This window comes from Siphateles boraxobius, unplaced genomic scaffold, assembly GCF_051911475.1.
Source record: "Siphateles boraxobius isolate OS27281-9 unplaced genomic scaffold, OSU_SipBor_1 7, whole genome shotgun sequence".
NCBI classification, from domain to species: domain Eukaryota; kingdom Metazoa; phylum Chordata; class Actinopteri; order Cypriniformes; family Leuciscidae; genus Siphateles; species Siphateles boraxobius.
The window spans coordinates 6,103,002-6,130,284 of NW_027509197.1; the positions used below are offsets into that span (position 1 = coordinate 6,103,002).

Consider the following 27,283-nt stretch of genomic DNA (forward strand, 5'->3'; position numbering starts at 1 on the left):
TAAGAAAGAAAAAAAAAATGAATACAGACAGTTAATGTTTGAGAGATATTTGCTCATTCTGATGACAATGTAGTTTTGTAAAAAATAATAATATAATAATCTGGGAATTCAACAAATAACACACTGTAAAAAATTGCCAGGAATTTACAGGATTAAAGAGTATTATTTTACAATAAATTACTGTGATCAGAAATGTACTGTGAAATCAATGCATGCTGGGTCATTTTCTTACAAATTACTGTGAATCAACAGCAGAATGATGCTGACATCACAGTAATTTACTGTGATTTCACATTATAATGTTGTCTTTAACCATGTCACCGTAATAAATGTATTATTTACCACTGTAATTGTTTTGAAGTTACCACAATGGTGATCGTTGTTTCTATATTATCTTGGGATCTTGTAAACTCTGTATTCATTTTCAAATTTCTGTTCTAGCCAAGTCAGAAATGTGACAAATAATGAAAAATATTCTTACAATAGTTATGCAAATTTTCATCGTGGTATAACATTCTTGTCCATCAATTTAACTTTTTTTTTTTAAATATAAAATATACTCACTTTTATTTATTTACAGTATTTACAATTACAGGCAGGCTTCTTGAACAAGAAAAGATGTAGGCACTTACTCTTGTTCTTTGGGAATTGATTGGATGGTTGGATCATTGCAGGTTTCATGTGAGTGGAGGGTTGTCCCGCCCATGGTGCCCATAAATACGTCAGAGAAGAGATATGGGGAAATTATTTTGATTAACAGATTATGAGGACACATTTATAATTTGCAATATTCCATAAAAAAAAACTAAGAATAGTATTTTTTTTTTTCATAATGACTTGCATTTTCAATGTTAGTGGGTATAGAATTTGTGATGTGTAATACAACCAAAATGTATTTGCAATTAGCTCAATAGGTTCAATTTATGTTTTTATTTGTATATTCAGTTCTTATGTTGTACACTGAACAGTGTAATGGTGACCATAACATTCGAGTTGTTATAGCTCAGGCTTTAGCTGATGTGACAAATGTGTAGATCTTAGTAGCTTACTGTTTTTTAAGGCAAATTAAGTGCATCAATTCCACAGTGTGACATATAGGCCTAGTAACTGGAATATGATGAGCTGCCTGATGTGTTTTTGTCTTCTCTTCAATTTCCGAGAGATGACATGACCTCTGTTGAACCTGTCGGTCTAATAAACGGCTCTGCTGGCGTGTATAGGACCCAGCGAAAAAGGGAAGCTCCCGGTGAGAACTGAAGAGAGAGAGAGAGAGAGAGAGAGAGAGAGAGAGAGAGAGAGAGAGAGAGAGAGAGAGAGAGAGAGACTCCTCCTCGTCTCCAGTGTCAAACTTGACATCAGCCTCTGAGCCGAGAATGGTAACTTGTGTCGGAACAGAAGCCCTCACATGAGTGGCATGCTTCACGGAGTTATGTACCTTGTTTTGCCCCCTGAACTGCTATCATGGATTTCAAAACATTAATACTTTTCCTTTTTCTCTTCACGTTTATTTCCAGAGCAGAATTCATTATTCATCCGTCCAATGAAGGTAAGATAACGTCTGGAGTGAGAGACATATTATACCCTCATCTTGCTTTTACTGTAGCGTGACTGTCCTATATTGTCAGTTGACTTGAGCTCGTCCATTCAGGGTTGTTTAATCTGCGCAGCGTTGACAGAGGAAATGAAATTCAAGTGAAATAGTTAGGCTACCTGCTTTACCTCCGATGCTCATCCAATAAGCCGCGGCGAATGTGATCATATTATCTAATCGCTCGCTTATTCACTTTATGTTAGACCAGCTGCTTCAAATGGACCGATTTGTTCTGGGAATCAATAATATCGCAGTTGTGCGCGAGACGCAATGACTTGATTTCGCGAGAAATAGCTATAAAGGGATCGCTGCAAATCAAACTTTGAGTGTTGTTTTGTATTGTTTGTAAGGGCCACAGCTGGCTACACGACATGAACATATTTTGAAACGATCGATCGGTTGGTTGGTAAAGCGAGAACGCGCACCGGCTGAGCGCGAAATTCAGTCCGAAAATCTGCCGACCATACAGCATAATCTTAATATGGGCTGTTGCCTATATGTTTAAAGACTCTTTGTGCAGTTTATGTTTTTGCACTTTCTTGATAATTAAAAAAATGCTTTAATTATTTTGTTTTCTTGCCGTGTAAACGATAGTCTAGCAATAGCCTACCATGCGCTGCAAGTTTGTGCGCCGAGTTTATTTCAGTTAGGCTACACTTGCGCTTTTGTTGTAGTAGCCTACATTAAATACTTTAAATTACTGAATAGCTACACTTTGCTGCAAATGCACCCTTTGGACAATCAGAGATTTACGTTATAAGCAGGCATTTGTCACATATTTAGATAGCTTAGGATGTTCTCCGTTATATTTATTTATTTTATTTATTGACATAAAGCACACGTTGATGTTAGCTACTTAAATCATATTTTGAAGTGAAGCTGCTTACAGTGGAGGGTGGTTTTATGAATAGCAGAATTCCTCAAAATATATAGCCTACACCTGAGTTTATTACCGACCTTGTTTAAAACTAAAACATATTGGCACATATGCTGCCAGATTTCTTTTTTAATTTTCAATCACATATGGCCTATTGGATAATCTGTATAACTACACTATATGCCTACAATCTAATGAGATTTCAAATAAAGTGAACAATCAAAACACTGGACTAATAGACCTTCTGCATAGTAGCCTAATATCTTAAAATCTTCAGCCTATTAATATTTGGAGCCAGCAAAGTTAGGTACAGTAGCAACACTCTCCTTTTAAGCTAAAAAAAACTTAGGCCTATTATAATTCTAGGACAATGTGTTTGTATTTTGACATCTAAACGTCCTTTAGGAAGCACTTGACTGCGGCGCAGTCGATATTTAGAAATATGCCTAAGCAAAGAATATGTTGTATGTTAGGCCTATATTTACTTGAAAATGCATGTGCATCCTGCTTGCATGTATCTTCTGCGTATCCCTAACTGTTTAGTTCACACAGTGATTCAAATTGTGTCCCGTTCAAGTTTTTAGAGTCGTTCGGGAGGAAAAAAAATTACGTGGGACTCTAAACCTTCTTGTAGCCTTTAGCCCCTCTATTCTAATTACAAAAGTTTCCGTCCGTGTTGTCGCCTATTATATACATATATTTATTTATTTATTTTTACACACACACACACACACACACACACACACACACACACACACACACACACACACACACACACACACACACACACACACACACACATTTCCAAAAGCTTCATGTGTTCTTTTGGCCTAATTAGAAAAGAGAGAGAGATTTTCGCTAATCGTATTCTATTGTGACGCGATATGATGGAGAGATGGAGAGATTCGTTTAGTGATTTATGGCTTTTCATGTTTAAGATTACATATTCAGGCCCATTAGCTATTATTGATTTTAGAAAGCATATTTTTGTGTGGGAGTTTAGAATCTGATCTGTGTAGAAAAGATGAGAACATAAATGTTGTCAACTCAAGGGGATCTTCCTGATGTTTCAGGTTTAGCTGTCTGTTCTGTGTAGCCTACCAGAGCGGCTTTTCTCTCTTATTGAGATTTATGGGCTGTGTATTACTTTTTGCTCAAATAGTATGTAATGGGACGTGTTTTTCACCAGAGAGTGTCAGTATAGAGCCGTAGCCATTGATATCATTTGGAGCAAAGTGCTTTTTTACAGCTTTAAGTCGCCTAATCAGCTGAAGTGTAATGTTCATAATCTCTTAATATTAATTGAATTATTAATGCAAATGTATATTTTTTATTATTAAAATATATGGCAATATATATTATAGTATTATATTGAAAGTGTTAAGCGTCAAGGCCAGTTTGATGACCTGTAGGCCAATCGCGGTTCACATCCCGAAATTAATGTATTGACGCAATATTTAGCCTACACAACGAGCATAAAGGAAAAAAAATAGACTCGTAAATCCTTTCAGAGGTTATATGGGATTCAAAAGTTATATCGATGCGAAGCGAGACTAAAGTAACCTATTTCCATGTATTTCCCCAGGAAATAGCCTAAGCTAAAGTTTGATACGTGTTCATCTTTATTTTTTGAATTCAGGTTAAATGGGACATTTTTGCCACTCTTTATTTAATTTTAATAATATTTAATCACAGGCTAACTTTCCTTGGTTAACAAATCTCATAGCCTAACTGTTGACCTGACACCATATTCAGTTTTCTTCTTCTCGAGCTGAAATGGGCCGATTTACTACATGGACCGTGCACTTTCCCCCTAAACATCAGGTCGTAAAATAGGAATGATAATAATGGACTAATAGAAACTTTAAAGTGAAGTCTTTATTAGGCCTACATGAAATTAATTTTAATAACCAAAACGTTGTACAATGCACCGCATCGCGACCTCATTTGTGTCGGGTCCAGTGTGCATTAGCATAATTGTCGTTAAAGATGGACGATAAAATAAACGTAATCCTGAAACACGACTATGTCATTTTCTTTTAGCTATGGAGAATTAAGCATTAACATAATTTTAAAAAAGCCATAGCTGATTTTTTTTTTTATTAACGATTGGAAAGTTGTGGGACAATTTAACAGACAACTACAGTAGGCTACTAAAAAACGACAACAACTATAAAACAACACCCAGGTATAATGATAATAATAATAATAATAATAATAATAATAATAATAATAATAATAATAATAATAATAAAAAAAGTTGACTGACCAATTGACCTCTTTAATTTATTTAATTTAAGATATTTTCTGGTATACCTAGGTATTTCTAAAGGATTATGTTGATTATCACAGTAATAGTCTAAAAATATTCTGGACTATTTTTTCTTCTTCTATAGGCTATGTTTGCAAACATCAAAGTTTCCACTTGAGGCCTACTTACACTGTCCTGTCTATAGATGCACACATCATGCAATCTCACATTTAGATATTTTTTTTTATGTTGCTGAGGACATAGTGTTTCTATAAAAAAAAAAAAAAAATTTATTTATTTCATTTATTTATTTATTGTCTCCTTTTTCAAACTCAAATTATGTTAATTTCCGATTGCTAAGAGTAAATTAAATATTTTGTTTCATACTTAAAATATACACATTCAACTTTACTGGTTTAAAGTTTGTTTAATAAATAGTGGCAATTTTATTCATTAGTAGCATTGAGTTTAATGCCAGCTTAGTATTTTATATATATATTTAATTAACAACACATTGGAGAGAGAGAAAAAAAAAACATGGAATTAATTTTTTTGGGGGGGGGGGGGGGATCTGGGCACACTGCCTAGAGAAACATACATCTGTGTAAAGAAGCAAATTAATTTTTCTGTCATTTAGCTTGGCCTTTGTGAGTCAAGCTTTTGGTGGGTAAACTTACAGTCTACTGTAATGCATATCGCCTATTCTACTGTCAGTGCACTTACGGCAGACAGTTTTCCGAGCCTGTGGGATTATAGCTAACAGTTGACCACATCCTTATAGGACGATTTCAACGAAAATAACAAAAGTCTCATTGAAATATCTCAGGAAATCTTCACAAAGCCGATCAGCTCCAGAATAAAGCATCTGCCAAAAACATAAATATGGATGTAAACGAATCATACAACACAATTACGTTACTAGGGTTTCCATTTTCTAACTTGTGGCTAAAATGGCGCAGTGCGCTCCACTCGCTCAGACTATGTGATGGCAGCACCACGACATGGTGTTGTTTCCAGCTGGGACGTCTAATGTTTTGTGGGTGGCGTTACTTTTTGGAATGTGTGGAAATTTGCTTACACATATGAACGCATCAATACGCACACAGTGTCGTCAATATAACAGTAATGTGCATGGTCATGCTGATGTGTTTTGGACGAAGATGGTGGGCAAAATAAGCTGTGATGATTCAGAGGGGCTGAGGCAGACACCCTGAGACTCGACTGAATTATTCATAGTGGAGAGGTTAATACTTCATTGCCATCTTGCAACCATGGGCGGAACCTTCGATCAAGCTCAAGCCCTGTAATTTGCTATTGTTTTCCATTTTGTTTATTTTTGATACTTAAGTTAGGGAAATTAAGTGTCAAATGTTCTTGAATCTAAAACCGAACGTGGTTCGGATTAAAAGGAAGCCGGATATGATTGTGATAACATCCCTTACAAGTATCGACCTCACGGAGAGTAATTTGCGATGCACGTGTGGGGTTCGCCGTGACCCTTGGGGTGTCTGTGGAGGTACACCAGCTGCACGCGAGGATCTAGTGTGGGTGAGAAAAGGGATCATCGGAGCAGCAGTGGGTATTTTGGACACACATATTGAAGCCTGTCGTGCTTACTCGAAAATCCTTTGAAAATAATCCCCAAGTCCGACCATGTGTCTTATACACCCACAGTCAGATTTTAATAAAGCCAGGCATCGAGTCCTCTGCTCTCCGAGGTGTTCAGACACCTGACTCTCATCTTAATTCAATAACAGATTTAATGAACTACCTGAGAGGTGAAGAGGACGCAGGGAAGAGAAGGCCGTGTGCCATTTACAGGCCATATGGTTCTCTTATACCCATGCAACCTCATTCAGATCGTAATCGACAACATGTTCACTGCTATGTTTAAGGTCAGTGGCAATATTCAGTGATCTCTCTATCCCTATCGCTTAAACACAGTCAAATCTTAAGTATTTTGTACCATACAAAAATGAAAAATGTCCACAAACAAGATATCAAAGCAATGACATCTAGTTTTGTTTTTTGACTAATATATATATATATATTTATATATGTATATGTATATATGTGTGTGTGTGTGTGTGTGTGTGTGTGTGTGTGTGTGTGTGTGTGTGTGTGTGTGTTTATGTGTGTGTGAGTATATAAATGTTAATTTTATTTTTAGTTTAATTTAGTTTAGTTTATTTTCACTATTTAATTTTAAACGGTCCTGCCGTGTGACAAATTCATTTTTAAAAGTAAACATATTCAGTGTAGTTTTTTATACAATGTCATAAAAGCTGCTTGCATGGCATTTATTTTTTAATATTTCAAACTTTTTCTTAAACTATAGTTGTAAATGAACTGTAAAAAATATTTTCATTATTTGCTATAACAGTTTTTTTTCCTTTGTCAAACCAACTTAGATGAAGTTAATGTGGTTCATATAACACAACATTTTGTGCTTCTGTTGAATACACCAATCTCCTTCATTGTATTAACTCACAATTTTAATTTTAATGACCTCAATATTTTAAGGCAACCAGGTAACTTAAGTTACACCAACAATAATTTTTTACAGTGTGGATTTTCACAACAGGACATTTCAACTTACCTATAGTATTTAATGTCAACTACCTACACAAAATATAATTTAAAAGTTAAATAATGATGCTTGGGATTTTAAATATTTGTATCTATTTAATCTGTAGATTGATTGGGTAAAAGTAATGGGGCAGTTTTAATACTGATTCCTTCTGATTCTTCTTTATTCTGTATTATGATTTTCAATGTAAATATATATATTTCACATTGAGTTGTTCTTAGATAGTTTGAGAATGAAGCATAACCATTGTCTCCATTGTCGGCACTGTTAATGTATCCGATCAGTGTGCAGTGTGCTGATGAAAGTAAAACAATAGCTAGTAGTGCAGGGATGATACATTAGAGAGATACCCTTTGGCAGCCTGTGGTTGGAATCCTAGATTATTGTCTCACTCCTGTATTGATTTACCTATTTTGTCTGGTGTGGTTGGTTGGCTGAAATGGCCGTTGAATCAGCTGTTCATAATTAGCCCTTTGTTTTGTGCTTAGACACGTTGCTTGATGCTACACTTCTTGTGGAGAGGTTGGAAATGACGTTGGCTGCGATTTCCTTCTCTTACAGCTGCAGAAATTGCCTCACCCATGTAGCTATCTAATTTTATGGTCTCAAATTTCCCTGGTCGGCTCAATTTGAGATGCCGGCTCGGCTCATTGAGAAATTTAAATTGGAACCAACGGAGCTGGATGCGAGCTGCCATTATCTGACATAAGCAGATAGCTTTATTATACTTAATAGGGATCATCTGCAGTATGAGAACAGCCAGCTGTTTGGCCAGTACTCAGGTGCGGTGCCGTTTTGTGCTGGAATTTGATAATGGGGTCTCCAACAGACTCTCCTCAGAGCCCCTGATATATACACTACCTGTCAGAATTATGGATGCCCCGACTGAATTTTTTTTTTTTTTTTTTGTGATCTAAAAGAATCTTTAAAAAAAAAAACGTATTATTAAATACTTGTAATTAGTTTCGTAGATACACGTGAAAATATAAATTGTCCCATTGTATTTTCTTTTATTTTTTTACAAAACTAAAATGTTAAATTAAATGAATGGATTTTAATTTAATTTAATTTAATTTAATTTAATTAAAAATTAAATTAAATTTAATTTAATTTAAAATTTAATTTAATTTAATTTAATTTAATTTAAAATTTAATTTAATTTTTTTATTTAATCAAGAACGGATTACTTAAAAAGAAGTTATTACTCTACGACCTGTATGACATCGTCAACCAATGTGGTTAAATTACAAATTAGAAACAGTCGTGACCAACTAGTTGATTTCTTCAATGATGCATCCTACTATAGTAGATAAGCAGCGAGTTACGTCATTGTACGTAAAAACTCACCCCTGGTTGGACCAGATAATAAAGGTAAACAATGAAATTTGTCCTGCATAAATGTGAACGTCTCGGTTACGTATGTAACCCTAGTTCCCTGATAGGGAACGAGACGCTGCGTCAAACGCTGCGGGAACACTTCCCGCAGCGTTTGACGCAGCTCGAAGTTCCCTTGAAAGGGAATGCTGGTTTGAAGGATGAGTCCACTGACTCCATTGTTTGTTTAATTGGACTGTGGCACAAGAGCAGCACAGCTGAGTAAATGCTGTGTTGATCGGGACGCTGCACACTGAGAGCTGTATCGCGCTCCGAGTGGGGGTGAAACCGGATCTAAAAAGGGATAACTGCTCATTTGTTTCTCTCCCCTTCTCTCTCCTTCTCTACAGTTAACCTGTTGGACTCCAAAGCAAGCCAAGGGGAGCTGGGGTGGATATCATCCCCATCCCATGGGGTGAGTGTTGGAGACATAATCCATATTTCTTAGTGGAAAAGAAGAGAACAGAGATTTCATGCTTTGAGGATGTTGAATGCGCATAGTTTTTTAAAGATGTGGAAACTATTTACACTAAAATTAATTAGATTTGAACAGATAATGTATTAGTAAATGTTGAAATTAATATTAACTAAGAATAATAAATGCTGTAGAAGTATTGTTCATTCTTAGTTCATGTTAACTAATGTTAACTAATGAACCTTATTGTATCATTTATGCTGAGGTGCTGTTCAAGAAGCATTTCTTATTATTATCAATGTTGAGTTTTTGCCGATTAATATGTTTCGGAAACCGTGATACACAACCATTCAAAAGTTTAGATTAGTAGTTTAGATTAAGTAAGATAAAAAAAGAAATTAATACTTTTATTCAGCAAGGATGCATTCAATTGATCAAAAATTACTGTAAAGATGTATGTTACACAACATTTCTATTTCAAATAAATGCTGAACTTTCTATTCATCAAAATATCTTGAAAATAAATTTATCATCAGGATAATAAACCATTTTTAAAAATTGAGCACAGATAATAATTAAAATGTAGCACTAGCATATTCAAACAATTTCAGTGTGACAGAATTTTGACCGGCAATGCGGTACAGATAACATAAACATCATAAGATATCATAGACAGATATCATAAACATATAAGCCCAAAGGTATGTTTTTCCTGTCAGTGTAGAACAACTCTTGGTACTTTATTTTTGTCGTCAAAACCTCAAGGTCACAACTTCCGATAATAACCCTGTTTATTTGTGGAGTTGTACAGGTATTGGTCTCAAGGGCTACTCAAACCAAATCATTCTTTCAACTTTATTATGTGTTAAAATGACTTGTTGGCAGTTGCTAAAGGTAATCCAGTAATTTGTTCCATATAGCTGCCAAACCTAGTTTCCCCTCGTTCTTTTTTACTGTTGGCACAGTAAAATGTGAAGCTTTCTTAGACGCAAGGGAGAAGAAAAGCGAAAGTAAAGAAAAAGAAAAACACGAAGCAAAAAATAAAAAAGTATTTTGCATTTTAAATTAAGTGCTTTTTAATGTAGAGAGCATTTATGGAAAATTGAGTAATTGCACTAATTTGCTAGATTAATTTCTAAACGTTCATAAGTTCAACAGAGAAAGCTTCATTAATCTTTACAATAGCCATAAAGGTGATTTAGGAGGAAAAAATAAATCCCTCGCAGATATGTGGTGAATGCTCTGGGATTTATTAAGTCGACGTGTATGCCATTGTCACGACTACAGCGAAGATCAGGTTCTCAAGGTGAATTAACTCTAATTACTCAGGACTTGTCCCTAGTTTGGAGCGATAAGCATTTTGCCCCTGAAAGCTATGCCCTCAAAAATGATTTCAAATAATGTGGCGCTGCAGTGCTGACACTGACGGATGGGCCACCCGCCTTCTGCCAGTGTAAGCACAAATCGGCCCGGTTAAAGCAAATTAAGAGCTAAGCCCATCGGACGCTCAGATAAGGCCAGTAAATATAAATGGGCCCTGCGCAGAGCTCTTTAAACATGCAGCGCTGTTTATTATGGCCTTTCCAAATTGCATCAGGCCTCAGCCTGGGATTCATTACCCTCGGCAGTCGGATTGCTCTGTCTGAAACTTCTGCGATCTGTTGCGTTGCTCTGAGGACCCTACACAATTGTTATTGAAGTTGTTAAAAGCATCTTTGCTGTGGCGTCTGTGCAGACACAGATTAGAGCTTGATTCGTGGTTGTTTTAGTTTTGGGGTTTGGAATGCCTCGTTTCTCCTCAGGAACAGAAAGAGAAGTGCAAATGACTCTTGAACACCGCCTTGGCTTGGCATTGGCATTGTTTTTAATTCCATTTAAGATTTTGAATGAATCATCTCTCGCTGAGGGAGTATCGGTGCCTGTACTGGATAGTTGGCCAGAAATGTAAATATTTAGAGCTGCAAATATAGATTGACTGAATGGTTTTCATCGGTTAGTGTAGCATAACTTGTTTTTGAAATTCGAATATACCTTTTTTAGGAAAAAAAAAACATATTACTAACTAATTGTCGTCCAAATACATGATGGAAATCTGTAGTTGTTTATCACAGATTTGAATATGATAATCTTGTATAAAAAAATGCAAAGAGAACAAAAAAGGATGTTATTATGTTGAAAATGTGTCATCAACAACATGAAGTGCATTAAACATTAAACTGGGGTTTGAAAAGAAACTGCAGGTTTTTTTTAAGTTGATGAAAAGGATAATAAATTAAACCATATAAATGTAAAAAAATAATATAAAAACAATCAAAACAAAACACACACACAAAAAAAAAAAATATGCAGTGTGGCCTCTGACTTGTGTAATTCCACAATACTTTCAGAACATACATAAGCAATAGGCTGTTTAAGAGAGGACAATTTAAAACAAAAAAAATTATGAGATAAATAATTTACTGCCATTTTGTGAAAAATGAATCATGTAATCAATAAAAATGTTACTGTAGTCTGATTATGAGTATTTTTAAATGTAATATAATCTAATTACAAGTACAATACTAATAATTTTATTTAGAATTTGATGCAAAAAAAATATTATTTATACCATTATTCATATTTTTTTCTTGCATCATATTTTGAATCTGAGCAAAAAAAAAAAAAAAAAGACGAACTACACATTGTGCACATCAACATCCCTTCATAACATACTTCCTCGTCTTATTTTGGTCTCTAAAATCTGCAGTAGAATCTCAAGATCTCAAGCATCGCAGCATAATCAAACTGAGACAAAATAGGCAGCAAACACACACTTTTTATTATGCATTGGGAAGTCACACTCTGCCAGTGCCCACAGCGAAAGACAATATTTCCAACATGATGCTGAAACTCATTTAGTCCCCCCCCCCCGAAAGAAACTGTGAAAGGTCTCCAGCTGTACAAAGTGCAAAGAAAACCCCCTCTATAAAGGTGGATTAGCACGTCATATGGCCACAGCGGGTGAGCGGGCAGCACACAATGTGTTATGGTAAAAGCTGTGATGAAAAGGTATTGACTGATCGGGTACAGTTGTTGCTGTGACCCAGTGCAGGAAATCCTAGATGGTGAAGCACTTGTCATTTCTAGTGTTTCCTGCTATATTGTGGGAATAGGGAAAGGTCATGGGCCTCACGTATAAACAAGTCTTTTTTTTTTGTTTTCTTTTTGGAGTGATTTGTGTCTTAATTTTAGTTAGGTGTTTGCAATATAATATGTATGTGTTTATGCTTATTGAACAGCGTTGGGTAAACTGCTTTGAAATTGTAGATTCTTAAGATACTAGTTACACAAATGAAGGTAATTTAGTAAGCTAGTAGTTAGCTACGCAACAAGCAATCTTCAAAAGTAGCTAATTCCACTGAAGATAGGGTACTTCTAGTGTACAGTACATTCAATGTTCTTTCTTTCTTTCTTTCTTTCTTTCTTTCTTTCTTTCTTTCTTTCTTTCTTTCTTTCTTTCTTTCTTTCTTTCTGTCTTTGTGTGTCTATAATGTTGTCTATAATATGTTTGCTTAATTATACTTAATGTAATGTACATATAATATAATATTACTAAAAGACCACTTTACACACTTGAGTAGACATTTATAAAAGTGTGATTAGTAATAATGTCAAATTAAAGATTTTACACTTTCAATCATTGTTTTAATCTTTTGTTGTGCTTTAAAGAAGTACACATTTGATGAGTTGACTAACATACTAAGCACATGTAATGTACTGTGTTATTCAATATTGCATTTAAAGTTACAATGCATGTTATAGTGTAATATATTTTAAATAGAAATGACATTGCAGTATTTTGTATTTACCATAAATGCTTGTCATTAAATATGGCAGTCTACTTTAACCATATTTTAAAGACAATAGAAGTAATTATTAAATTATATACAAAAATGTATTCAAGTCCTGCCTAAGTGGGTCAAAAAAGCACTCAAAGTCTAACTAATCACTTTTAATATGAATTTAAACAATAATATATTTTCATATAATTGCATGCAATTAAGTGTTCAGAAACTTTACATTCAGTTTGCACTTGTATATTCTTTTAAATTATATTATTTCAGTAGTACTCTTTTTAAAAGTATGCTGAAGTCTACTTCTTTTTCACTAGAAACTAGAGCAGTATTTGCCAGATAACAGTTTATGGTAGCATTTTATTTCAAAGTCCTGTTCCACATGTACATACTATGTACTTATCATAGTGATTACAATAACTGATAAAGATAATAACTAGATACTAAAACTAAACCTACCCCTAAACCTAACCTTAACCCATGTAGTTACCTTTGATTACTTTCTAAGGCAAGTACACTGCAAGTACACGTAAGTGCATGTACTGTAAAATAAAGTGCAACCCATTCTGCTATAAAAAGATGCAAAATGATTTTTATACATACAATGTTTCTGCACAGAATCTTCTTTTTTTATTTATTCATGTGTAAAAATATAGTGTATTTGATTATTAAATCATTTTGAAATACACTGACAAAAAACAGTGATCTAGTTTTTTTGTCATTCTTTATCGATACTTGTTGGGGGAAAATGAGCTTGTTACTAGAAAAACGACACTTTTGAATGTAGTTAAGTTCCTGCAAATTTTAAGTTGCTCCCCAACACTGCTATTGAAGAAAGAAAATCGATGTTAAATTAATTTAAATGGTTTCCAATTGAGAAAAAAGTGTGTTCAAAATAAATAACAAAAACTAGCATTAGCTTATCTTCATCTAAATCATGTCACTTACAATTTGATGCCACTCCAGCTTGGAATGATGTGCTTTCTTAGTGGATATCAAGCACTGACTGCACAAGTTGTGTCGATTAGTACAAATGTGTATTTTTACAGCAAGCAATTTCCTTTACTACATCTCCTGTGTACCCATAAGCATATCCTACCCCTATGGCCTCACCGGCATCCCAGCCGTCAGACTCATGGAGTCCTCACAAACAGAATCTGCTCCAGTTTTGTCCATTATAATGAAGAGAGTGGGATTTGATCTAGAGAAACTGTGCGCACCTATTCAGAAAATGTGCATGTGATACCAGCAAAAGCCAGAAGTATATCTCAGTCTTCGCTAACTAATGCAATTCCATTGTAATATGAGCGAGGAGGATTATAACTTTATTATATATCTGTCTGAAACGTAAGCTCTGCTCCACTTTGTCCACAAGTGCCAGGGAATCTATTAGTTTAAAGTACCAGTTGGCCTGTGTACACACTGAGTGTACACAGGGGGAAGTTGGGCCGCAGCCCTGTCAAATGTACCAACTGCTGATTTCCTCGTTTCTCTGCTGCTTTCCTTGCTGGAGGGGGATTATATTGTAAAGTGATATTCGGAGAAACCCAAAGTCATCTTCAGTCTGCCCGTCGAGTGTTAAGTTGCTAAGCGCAGGGCTGACGTCTCCCGCTGTGGAGAAGGAAATAAAGATTGGTGTCCAATCGTAGCCTGGCGCTCTCCGAGAAATCAATGCTGCCTTTAGAAGCTGCTGTCCGTAAAAGAGATATCCAGGCAAGGCTTTTACAGTTCCCCCCTTTCTATAAGCGAGTGTTATGCATTATAAAGTAGAGTTATTTGAAAGAGATTGGCATGTGCTGGTAATGATGTCATTCATGGCAGCAGAAAGTCCACACTATATTCTCAAGTGTGTGTGATTTACACATCGTTTATGATGTTTCATTTATTTTGGCAGCCATGGTTTCAGTACAGTCATTCTTTATACAGTTTGATAATGCGACACAGCCCAGGCACCTGGACTTCATTTGGAGCATCAGCTATTGCTGGTGAACACCGGTTGGCTCAGTAAATAACCCTGAGACAAATGACCAGCTGAAATTTCCATTGATTTATTTCAATTTGCATCATATTTGTTCACTTCACAACTTCATAAACACAATATCAGAAGCAGATTCCATTGTTCTATTATCATAACGCCTCATTTTGCCTTAAAGCCAGGCCTGCAAATTTTAAAATCGGCATGCCTGTTATTCATAAAGTTATACTCCATTCATTTTTGACATCTCGATCTTTCAGTGAAACAGAGTTCCCTTTCGTCCTGGGAACTCCGACGTGTCGTCGGGGGAGTTCCCTGACGAATTGGGATCACGCTAGGGAGACCAATTGCCTTCGAGTGAATTAAAACGAGCCAATGAAAATTGGCATGCAAGATTTGCATTCCGCGACCCGCCTACCAGCGCGGGTATAAAAGGCGGAAGTAAACATTGCGCAATGCTTTTAGCTTCGGAGCCGACCGATTGTGTCCTCTCTGAGTGAGTGAGCTTTAAGATTGTATTTTTCTTACTGCTACGAGTCTGCTGTTTCGGGAGGGGATCTCTCTGTGTTGGTGAGATGGCGTTTCAGCGACCGCGCGGTTCCTGTCTGCCGGCTGCGTCTATATGCTGTTAATTCAAAAGCTGTTTTCACAGCTGGTAAACGGTTGAGTGCGCACAGCGGGCTTGCAGTTTCCCCGCTGTGTTGCCGCGTTGGGTCCCTGTGTGCTTCAGCACGATAGAGAGAGTACTTTCTTCCTGAAAGAGCAACACGAGTGAAGATCGCGTCCTTTTCAGGATGACGTTTCACTCGTGTGTTTCTGGATGCGATCGTTCCCTGTCCTTATTTGACGGCCACGTTCATTGTTTCACATGCCTAATCCGTGTGTGAGACTACGTTCGTGGGTGGTTCATGTTCTCTCAGGGGTGCATGACCACGTCGGCACGTTGTTCGTCTCCCCTTTCTCGTAAAGGCTTGAGCCGCTCAGCGTGCCGTGTGCCGTCGAGCGCCGGCTGACAGCGCGGGTTGTCACGGCAACCCAGCGCGCGTCATTCGGCGCTCAAGATGCGTGGTCAAGATCAAGACTCGCGTGCCTCTATGAGGTGAGTCCCTTTGCTTATTTCCCGATCTAGTTTCTCTTCTGGTGCACCAGAGGAGGGCTACTTTGGCGAATAACATTGGTGATCTGAGGGTTTCAGTGAGCACGAACCACTCACTCCTCTAGCGCATCGCAAACATGCTGAGACTGTGTTCGTGGGTGGTTTATGCTTTCTTATGAGAGCATGACCACGTCGGCACGTTGTTCGCCTTGCCTGAAGGCTTGAGCGCCCAGCGTGCCGTGTGTCATCGAAGCGATGGCCACGTTCACTATCTTGCATGCCTGGTTGACGGCCGCGATCACTGTTTCACATGCCTAATCAGTGTGTTGAGACTGCGTTCGTGGGTGGTTCATGTTCTCTCAGGAGTGCATGACCACGTCGGCGTGCTGCTCGTCTCCCCTTTCTCGTAAAGGCTTGAGCCGCTCAGCGTGCCGTGTGCCGTCGAGGCTTTCGGATGGGATTCTGGTCCTTCTCATGAGGGACCAAGCATTTCATTCGGGGCCCCAGGGAGGACAGATGTCGATCGCTACATCGGAGAGAGGGCTGTTATACTCTGAAAATGATGCTGAGTTCCTACTATAATGTCGTGTTCTCATGCTGAAGATTCAGACTTAACAGCCACACTTTCCTGGGCTGTTCTAAAGCGCCTGGATGTGTGTGAAGAATTTTGGCAGTATGGAAGCGTTTTGGTGCCAATATGACAAGCCAAACATGCCTAAATCTGCAGAAATTTTTCCTCTCTCACTACCACTGCACGTGCGTAGTTCTAACTCGGGGTTGAGCTGTGCTTAGTGACTGACCGTGATTAGTCACAGCGCTGGCCCTCGGTTAGACGATGTCCACACTGGTGGTCCAGAAGCACCTCAAAACCAGCCCGCTCGGAGTTTGTTTTTCCCAAGGGAAGGGAAGCAACCCTGAGAGGAGCGACCCAGAGTATGTGACGATCTGCTCTTTGGGAGTGCGTGTCATCACCACTCCTTCCCCCGGGGGAGGGCCGGGTGGAGAATTTAGTTTCGGTTCCGCCGCTGGTTATCCAGTAATCAGCGGTACCCAAAGTTTGAGCAGTCCACTTCCTCTGAGTCGTTCACGGGCCCCAGCGCTCAGATGGCAGTGAGGGCTACGGCCTTGTCACTCTCGTCTCTCGCTGGGTGAGGGGAAACCAGGACTCGATGCCCCCGGGCCTCGTCCCTCGTTTCCCCTCACGGTCGAGACTGGCAGTATAATAAGACCAGTTTCCTCCGTCCGAGAGGGTCAGAATGGCAGTGCGTGCCGCCCCCGAGCTGCACCACTCCCGTTCCCCTCTCCCCAGCTTGCAGATAGCAGTGACGCAGCCTCAGCTGCGTCGCTCCGGTCTGCAGCTGGGCCCGGAGGCGCAGAGACCAGCATACGAGGAGTCAGGGCCTCGTTCCTCGTCTCTCCCCCTCCCCTCGCCACCGGGCAGTCCGCAGCAGAACGCCCACGAGCCTTCTCTGCCGTCTGCCCCTCGGTGGAAGCAGGTTGCTGTCAGGCGCACCCAGACCCCCGCTCTCGGTCGCTACAACGCCACCAGAGCCGGGTCCCTGTCTTCCACCTCGCTGCCCCTCCGCGGGTACGCCGGTGGTTCGGGTGGGTTCATTGGGACGGTATCTGGAAGCCTGGCTAGAAGCGCTTCCGGGTCCGTCCCGATGGCTCATCCGCACCATCCGGTTCGGCTATGCAATTCAGTTTGCACGCCGGCCTCCCAAGTTCAGGGGCGTCCACTTTACCCGTGTGCGGTCGGTGGACGCCCCTGTCTTGCGGAAAGAGATCGATGTCCTGCTGGCGAAGGACGCGATCGAGCCGGTCCCTCCTGCCGAGATGAGGTCCGGGTTTTACAGCCCCTACTTCATTCTACCCAAGAAAGGCGGTGGGTTACGGCCAATCCTGGATCTGCGGGTCTTGAATCGGGCCCTGCACAAACTCCCGTTCAAGATGCTCACGCAGAAGCGCATTTTCGAATGCATCCGTCCCCAGGATTGGTTTGCAGCGATCGACCTGAAGGACGCGTACTTTCACGTCTCGATTCTCCTTCGACACAGACCGTTTCTTCGGTTTGCTTTCGAGGGTCGGGCGTATCAGTACAAAGTCCTACCCTTCGGGCTGGCCCTGTCACCCCGCGTCTTCACGAAAGTCGCGGAGGCGGCCTTTGTTCCCATGAGAGAACAAGGCGTTCGCATCCTCAACTACCTCGACGACTGGCTCATTTTAGCTCACTCGCGAGATGTGTTGTGCGATCACAGGGACATGGTGCTTCGGCACCTCAGCCGGTTGGGGCTTCAGGTCAACAGGGACAAGAGCAAACTCTGCCCCGTGCAGAGGATCTCTTATCTCGGTATGGAGCTGGACTCGGTCGCCCGGACTGCGCGCCTCACGGAGGAACGCGTCCAGTCAGTGCTCACCTGCCTCAGGTCTTTTCGAGGCAGGACAGCGGTTCCACTGAAACAATTTCAGAGGCTCCTGGGGCATATGGCAGCCGCAGCCGCAGTAACGCCGCTCGGCCTGTTACATATGAGACCGCTTCAGCGCTGGCTTCACGATCGAGTCCCGAGGTGGGCGTGGCACAGCGGCACGTTCCGGGTCAAAGTGACCCCGCACTGTCGCCAAACCTTCTCCCCGTGGTCGGATCCTGCGTTTCTACGGGCCGGAGTGCCCTTAGTCCAGGTTTCCAGGCATGCTGTGGTTTTCACAGATGCCTCTGCCACCGGATGGGGGGCCACGTACAACGGGCATGCAGTTTCAGGTCTGTGGACGAGGCCTCAACTGCATTGGCATATCAACTGCCTAGAGTTGCAAGCAGTACGCTTAGCCTTGCGTCGCCTCAAAGGGGTTCTCAGACACAAGCACGTACTGGTCCGTACGGACAGCACTGCGACCGTTGCGTACATCAACCATCAAGGTGGTCTACGCTCCTGTCGTATGTCGCGACTCGCCTCCCACCTCCTCCTATGGAGTCAGAAGCATCTGAGGTCGCTTCGTGCCATTCACATTCCAGGGGAGCTCAACCGTGTGGCAGACGAGCTCTCACGGCTGCCTCCCCTGCCAGGAGAATGGCGACTCCATCCCCAGTCGGTCCAGCTGATTTGGAGTGTCTTCGGAGTCGCACAGGTAGACCTGTTTGCCTCTCCGGACACGACCCATTGCCAGTGGTTTTATTCCCTGTCCGAGGGGACCCTCGGCACGGACGCCCTGGCTCACAGCTGGCCCCGGGACCTGCGCAAGTATGCGTTTCCCCCAGTGAGCCTTCTTGCACAGACTCTGTGCAAGGTCAGGGAGGACGAGCAGCAGGTCCTTCTTGTGGCGCCGTATTGGCCCACCAGGACTTGGTTCACGGAATTCATGCTCCTCGCGACAGCCCCTCCTTGGCCGATTCCTCTGAGGAAGGACCTTCTTTCTCAGAGACGGGGCACTCTATGGCACCCGCGTCCAGACCTCTGGAAACTCCATGTCTGGTCCCTGGACGGGACGCGGAGGTTCTAGGTGGTCTGCCACAGGCAGTGGTAGACACCATCACTTCCGCTAGAGCCCCCTCTACGAGGCGCCTCTATGCGTTGAAGTGGAACCTGTTCGTCGATTGGTGTTTCTCCCGTCAGGAGGACCCCCGAACTTGCCCGATCGGAGTCGTGCTTTCCTTCCTGCAAGATGGGTTGGAGCGAAGGCTGTCTCCCTCCACCCTCAAAGTGTATGTCGCCGCAATAGCCGCGCATCACGATGCACTGGAAGGTAAGTCCTTGGGGAAGCACGACCTGGTCATCAGATTCCTTAAGGGTGCCAGGAGGTTAAATCCACCTCGTGTTTTGCACTCGGTACCCTCTTGGGACCTTGCTCTGGTACTTAGAGCTCTTCAAAGTCCTCCCTTTGAGCCTTTGCTGACGGTAGAGCTTAATATCCTGTCCATTAAGACAGCGCTCCTGTTGGCATTGGCCTCTTTCAAGAGGGTCGGGGATCTGCAGGCTTTTTCGGTCGACGAATCGTGCCTAGAGTTCGGGCCAGGCCTTTCTCACGTTGTGTTGAGACCCCGGCTCGGATATGTGCCCAAGGTTCCTACCACTCCCTTCGTGGACCAGGTAGTGAACCTGCAAGCGCTGCCCCAGGAGGAGGCAGACCCAGCCCTAGCTTTTCTCTGTCCTGTCCGCGCCCTGCGGGTTTATATTGACAGAACGCAAAGCTTCAGAACCTCAGATCAGCTCTTTGTCTGTTACGGAGGCCGGCAGAAGGGGAAGGCCGTCTCCAAGCAGAGGTTAGCCCACTGGTTAGTGGATGCTATCACCCGAGCATATGAGTCTCTGGGTGAGCCTTGTCCTCCCAGGTTGCGCGCTCACTCCTCTAGAGGTGCTGCCGCTTCCTGGGCTTTGGCTCAAGGCGCCTCACTGACAGACATCTGTAGAGCTGCGGGCTGGGCGACACCGAACACGTTCGCTAGGTTCTATAGCCTTCGTGTGGAACCTGTTTCCTCCCGAGTTCTGGCTACGGCCAGTGGGTCGAGGGAATAAGTTGTGTCGGCTTGCTACGCCACTCCGCCTCGAACAGCGGATACGTGCTTTCTTGCTCCGTATGGCGCCCTACGTTGGTGAGCCTCGTGAGTTCCTCCTTCACCCCTCCGGTGCTGGGCGTGGCGGACCGCCCGGCGCCAGGTCTGCTACCTCTAGTGAGGAGTTGTTAGTAGACTGGGTGCTCCAGTGATCTCTACTGTGAACCATCATGCCACGTGCAGTTTAGCCGTGTCTTCCCCTTGACGGACTCGTTCGTCATCCCTGTTGAGTGCGCTCCCATTTCCCTTGGATTGGGACCACCTCAGGGACTGCCATATGTTTCACTACCCCATTGGGCTAGTACATATGTGTATTCCTGGTCAGTCAGGCTGGGCCTTCCGCAGCTTTCCCCCTCTCTTGGGGAATGCTTTCCCAGTGTTATCCAATGTCCACTGTGCGGGTCTTGCGGAACAGCAGTGTGGTTCCCGTGCTAGCTCCCGCAACTTATTTCAAGAAACTGCTGCAGGGTAGCTTAGCCGGGCGCTGGAAGGGGCCAGCACCATGGCGCTTTATTAGGGATCCCAATTCGTCAGGGAACTCCCCCGACGACACGTCGGAGTTCCCAGGACGAAAGGGAACGTCTCGGTTACGTATGTAACCCTCGTTCCCTGAGTACAGGGAACGGAGACGTGTCGTCCCTTCGCCATGTCGCTGTACCTTCGCGGAGGACTGGACACTGTTCGGCTCCTCAGCGAAAAGCATTGCGCAATGTTTACTTCCGCCTTTTATACCCGCGCTGGTAGGCGGGTCGCGGAATGCAAATCTTGCATGCCAATTTTCATTGGCTCGTTTTAATTCACTCGAAGGCAATTGGTCTCCCTAGCGTGATCCCAATTCGTCAGGGAACTCCCCCGACGACACGTCTCCGTTCCCTGTACTCAGGGAACGAGGGTTACATACGTAACCGAGACGTTTTCTATGTGAATATAGTAGTAAAGTGTAATTTATTCCTGTGATCAAAGCTGAATTTTCAGCATCAATAATCCAGTATTCAGTGTCACATGATTCTTCAGAAATCATTCTAATGTGATGATTTGATGCTCATTAAACATTTCTCATTATTATCATTGTTGAAAACAGTTATTTACATTTTTATTTCAGGATTCTTTGATGAATAGAAGGTTCAGAAGAACAGAATTTATCTGAAATAGAAAGCTTTTGTAACATTAAACACTACTGTTCAAAAGTTTGGGAACAGTAAGAATTTAATTTTAATTTTATTTTTTTAATTAAACATAATTTATTATTATTTTTAATTAAAATCAATACTTTTTATTTATCAAGAAAAAAGTTTAATTGATCAAAAGTTACAGTAAAGACATTTATGATTCTATTTCAAATAAATGCTGTTCTTTTGAACTTTCTATTCATCAAAGAATCCTGAAAAATAAATCGTACACAACTGTTTTCAACATTTATAATAATGATGAATGTTTTTTTGAGCATCAAATCCACATTTAAGAATGATTTCTGAAGGATCACGTGACACTGAAGACTGGAATGATGCTAAAAAATTCAGCTTTGATCACAGGAATAAATTACATTTTAAAATATATTAAAATATAAAAAAACATTTTTCATTGTCATAATATATAACAATATTACTGTTTTTTTGTTTTTGCATTTTTAATAAAATAAATGCAGCCTTTCATTTCAGAAATTGGTATATATATATATATATATATATATATATATATATATATATATATGCCAATATACCAAATTCTGCTTAACGAAACACCCAAAAAAGGGTTTTTTTTTTCAGACCTCAAGAATTTTAAGTATTGTTGGATCACATTGTTAGATACACAGCTTTTATTTTGGAAGAAATAGTTTTTTCCACATAGCATTAATTATGAAATATCCCACAATTTGCATTAAAATATGTGGTTGAAATTCCAGCTGTCAATGAGTTCAGTCAGTTTACTTTTCTTCCAAATTAAAGGCTGTGTATCTAACAAAGTGATGCAAAACAATACATCAAATTCTTGAGGTCTTTAAAAAAAACTTTTTTGGGTGTTTCATTAAGCACCCTCATAGTTGAAACACAAATAGGCAATTCTTCAGTCTCAGGGCACAATTGTTCTGCCGGGTAATGAACAACTCGCAGCCACTCCAGAGGCCTTGTCTCACTCAGCCAAGGGCTTTTATAAACTTCAGCTTGACAGAGAGCCTTATACTACTCCATTATTGTAATAAAAAACACTGCCTCTCAGTTCATCATTTATTCTGCTTTTTGTACGTTAAACCTCAAGACTTCTGGCCGCATTGTGACTTCGGACACCCCAAGTGACAAAACAAAATGATTTGTCAGGCTCGCCTTACAAGGGAGAGTGCTCAGAGTGGAAGGCCTCGTTAATTACGCCCCACATTAATTATATGAACAGGGGAGATATTAGCTTGAAACAATTCATTATTTCAAATGTGTTTGAGAAATAAATAAGCCCGCTGTTCAGGTGTTTTACATTTGTCTCGCTTCTGCTGAAATGTATGAGTACACTAGCCGTTCGCTTTCCTCGGAATAGATTTGATTAACTTCTTTCTCGTTTTTGTAGTGGGAGGAAATTAGCGGTGTGGATGAGCACTACACACCCATCCGGACCTTCCAGGTGTGCAACGTGATGGAGTACAGCCAGAACAACTGGTTGAGGACCAACTGGATTCCTCGTAATTCCGCGCAGAAGATCTATGTGGAGCTGAAATTTACCCTGAGAGACTGCAACAGTATTCCCATGGTCCTGACCTGCAAAGAGACGTTCAACTTACACTACCTGGAGACAGATGAAGACCAGGGAAGTAAGTTCCGTGAGCACCAGTTCTCCAAAATAGACACCATCGCCGCCGATGAGAGCTTTACTCAGATGGACCTAGGAGACCGCATCCTGAAGTTAAACACTGAGGTGCGTGAGGTGGGACCCATGACTAAGAAGGGCTTTTACCTGGCTTTCCAGGACGTGGGAGCATGCGTGGCCCTGGTTTCGGTGCGGGTGTACTTTAAAAAATGCCCATTCACAGTGAAGAACCTGGCTATGTTTCCTGACACGGTACCCACAGACTCTCAGTCACTGGTGGAGGTTAGGGGCTCCTGCGTCAACAATTCCAGGGAGGAGGATCCACCAAAAATGTACTGCAGCACTGAGGGAGAGTGGCTGGTGCCTATTGGGAAATGCCTGTGCAACATAGGTTACGAGGAGCGGGGAGTCGCATGCCAAGGTAGAGTTTTTCTCTCACATGCACACTTTTCTCCTTTACAGTGCCTTTTTCATTTCACGGCCCATTTTCTTCCTTTCATCAGCGTAATGTACTAGCACCAGCTCTGTAGACAGCTGCTCTAAATAGGACAACTGAGTGTGTCCCTGGAATACCATTCATTTGTTTATGCTGCTCATTGTCTGTAATGGCGAAGCATTTGGCTCACGATGGAAATGTTTCTAAACTCCATGGTGAGTTGAGTATCTGTCCCGCACTCTGAGTGTAAATGGATTTTTCCCAGATATGGACACACCTCTGATCTGTCAGACATGCTCTGGAGAGAGGAATATGAGAGTTCTGTGTAACCGAGGACAGAGAAGATCTGTGGTCCAGACCCCTTAAAAGGCAGCTTGAAGCAGTTAAGCTTGTGAAACACTTCTCTACATCACCTCATCAGACACACAAAGAGATGGACGTTAGTCATTGAAGATGGATAAGTGTGTGTGTGTTTGATGAAATGGATGTGAGACTTCCACTGCTTAATGTGACTTTTTTATAGTCTAAAGATACAAATTATCTTCATATACTCATATTTAAACATTGCAAACTGGTGAAAAGAGAATATCTTGGCAATCGTTCTTTGTCTCGCATTAGATTCAGAGGATCAGACTGAGTTGTAATGCTAGAGTTTGGGTTTAGATGTAAATGCCGTTTGTGCAAAAAAAATTGCCTTTAGGACTACAACATCTTGTCACTGAGGCAGTATCCTTACTGGGGGGTACCTTATTTATCCTTAAAAGGTTCAAAGTAGTACCTTAAAGATACATATTACTATTCTAAGGGACTAATATGCACCTTTAGGGGTAGATAAGGTACAAAGTTGTCCCTTTAAGGGTACTGCCCCAGTGACAAGCTGTTTTACCCCTAATGGTATATGGTAGAACTGTTTTATATCAAGTTAACTTTAAAAAAATTTCAATCTAAAAAAAATGACCCCTACGTTTGATCTATTTGAACCCAAGAATATGTCCTTAATGGTGCATAAAGCAGTCCGCTTTTCTGAACCACTATGGCTGGTCAATTTACACTATTTGCGTCATTAACATTGTTAATGCCCCTTTGAATTTCCCACCTAAACTTAATACGCACAAAACCACATTTGCATTTGTCTGAAGCAGATGCATTAAAAAGAATGCAGAGCTGCTCTCAAACACAATTTATTCAGAGAGAAGCAATCATGAGAAATAGTCAGGAACATGCTCGGGAAATGGGAATGCGATTAATAGCGATTCATTTCCAAAAGTTAAGCTTTTATTGCGTTTTATAACTCTACGGTACTTACTTCATAGACCACCTTTTCAAATGGACACCCACGTTTGGAAATCTGTTTTCGCGCCTAAAAGCTTTATTTTGAAAGTGCCCTAAGAACATTTTGTCTGGTGTGTATACACATGTGAGTTTTGCTGTGGTTCAAAGGAGCTGATAATGGATTGGCTGGCAGCTGGTTTGAGCTCTGCAGTCCTGCCTATGGTTTTATTTGAGTTAGTCCGTCTCCCTGGAGAAATCACTTTTGCTCTTCATAAAATGCTCTGCGTCTTTCCTCTGTTCTCCAGAACTACTCAGAGATGTTTAAGATTTTCACCATGTTCTCTGTCCAAATGTACTCTTGATGTGAGAGTATCCCTGATTGTCAGCTTGTGTTCAGTTAGACGTCTGTGTTTGTGTGTATTTATGTGTCTGTTATGGAATACTATATGTGGAACAGCTGCAAAATGGGTCATGAGGGTCTTTACTTCAAGATGCATCTGAGACTTGCATGCCATAGGCGAAGTGATGAGGAAAACAAGACCACACTACAGTTTTCCCCGCTCTAAAAAAAAGAGTAGGCCTATGCAGTTGTTCCTGAGATTTTATTAAGCATAGCAATGATAGGCTAAACTTGACCTCTTGTTCTAGTATTGTTATTGGCCTGTGTAGTCGGAGGAAAGTGGTTAAATCATTAAGGATCTGTGACCTCTGACCTGGTGCTTTAAGTTTAGGGATGACATCCTTCCCTTTGAAGATCAAAGACATTTCGTCACTGATTATCATCACACGCTGGTTGTAATAATCATACTTTAAATGTGTTAAATGGCTAATTAAACTCCAGATAAATTAACATCATTCCAATGTGGTTATTTTGATTGCCAGTCAGATTAAATCACAAATATATAAATACATATTTATTTAGCTATGACAACTGATTTCTAGAGTTGAGAATCTAACTTTTTAGAAAGTTCCTCATTAATATGCGTAAGCAGACATTATTTCTCTTCTAATTCCTTACTCATCAAAAGTGATTTATATGAAACACATGTGATTTTGGCGTGTCTCGTTTTACCCCATGAGTGGAATGAAACGTGGGATCAGCCAAAACACGATGAAACTAAATACAAATGCTGATGTCTGAGGCCTGACCATACATTTCAAATAGTTGTGCATGGTCATGCATTTTTGCTGGCTAGTTTTCTATCCTGTGGTTTGGCAGGAGAAATGCAGGACTGATGCCTCTGAAGGTGACTGCTCCATACAATTTATCAATCCAAACACCCATTTGTGGTGTGTAGAACCAGACGCCTGTCAAGTGATTCAGTGCGTCTCTAAGATGTAAATGATAATGACAGGGCAATGGGAGGGCTTTGATAAGTCAATGACCTAGTGAATGAGTGGATGAATAAACAATTGATGTAATGAAAGAGTAAATGAGATGAATGAGCGAATGATTTTGATTTGAATGATTTTGAAAGAGTGATTGAAAGAATGAGTGAGCCAGGGTTGTTTTTATTAACTAAATCTAAAACTAGTAGAAACAATTTTGTAATTTGGAATATACTGTATTTGTTGCCTTGGCATCTAACTCAAATAAGCTTAAGCAGAAGCACTACAATTACTAACTTGAAATAAATAAAACAAAAAAATAAATAAAAATAAATAAAAATAATAATATAAAACAAACGAATACAAATTACAAAAGCACAGAACAAAAATACTTAACTAATAAACTTAACTATTTACTAATAATTAAATTAAAATGGAAATTAAAAATTAAAGTGAATGCAAAATATTAATGAAAACGTCTCGGTTACTAATGTAACCCTCGTTTCCTGAAGGAGGGAATGGGAGACGTAAAGTCGAATGTGAGCGACTGAAAGGGAACTATAAAAGTAAATAAATAATACCAAAATACATGATTGGTTGATTGGTTGATCGGTGTGTTGCTTGGTTGGTTGATTGATTGATTTGATTTGATTTGATTGATTGATTGATTGATTGATTGATTGATTGATTGATTGATTGGTTGATTGATTGATTGATTGATTGGTTGATTGGTTGATTGATTGATTTAATCGGTGAACGATTGAATGATTGAATCTGTGAGCGATTGGATGATTGATTGAAAAAAGGGGCAAGGGAATGAGTGAGTAAGTGTGTGAGTGAGTGAGTGAGTGTTTGAGTGAGTAAGTGTGTGAGTGAGTGAGTGAGTGAATGAATGAGTGAGTGAG

The 27,283-nt window shown here is 40.6% G+C and overlaps 1 protein-coding gene across 5 annotated transcripts in view; it reads left to right on the plus strand.

Moving 5' to 3' along the window:
- The first annotated feature begins 1,292 nt into the window (after nt 1-1,292).
- Nucleotides 1,293-27,283, plus strand: part of epha3 (eph receptor A3) — a 139,005-nt gene continuing 113,014 nt past the window's right edge. For 3 of the 5 annotated variants that reach the window (XM_077215743.1, XM_077215740.1, XM_077215742.1), the window contains exons 1-3: nt 1,343-1,546; nt 9,034-9,098; nt 23,105-23,762. In XM_077215743.1, coding sequence (XP_077071858.1) covers nt 1,462-1,546; nt 9,034-9,098; nt 23,105-23,762 — 808 coding nt within the window. In that variant the 5' untranslated portion in view covers nt 1,343-1,461. Of the gene's footprint in view, nt 1,547-9,033; nt 9,099-23,104; nt 23,763-27,283 lie in introns of all 5 variants that reach the window. The other 2 variants (XM_077215741.1, XM_077215739.1) reach the window with 2 other exon arrangements.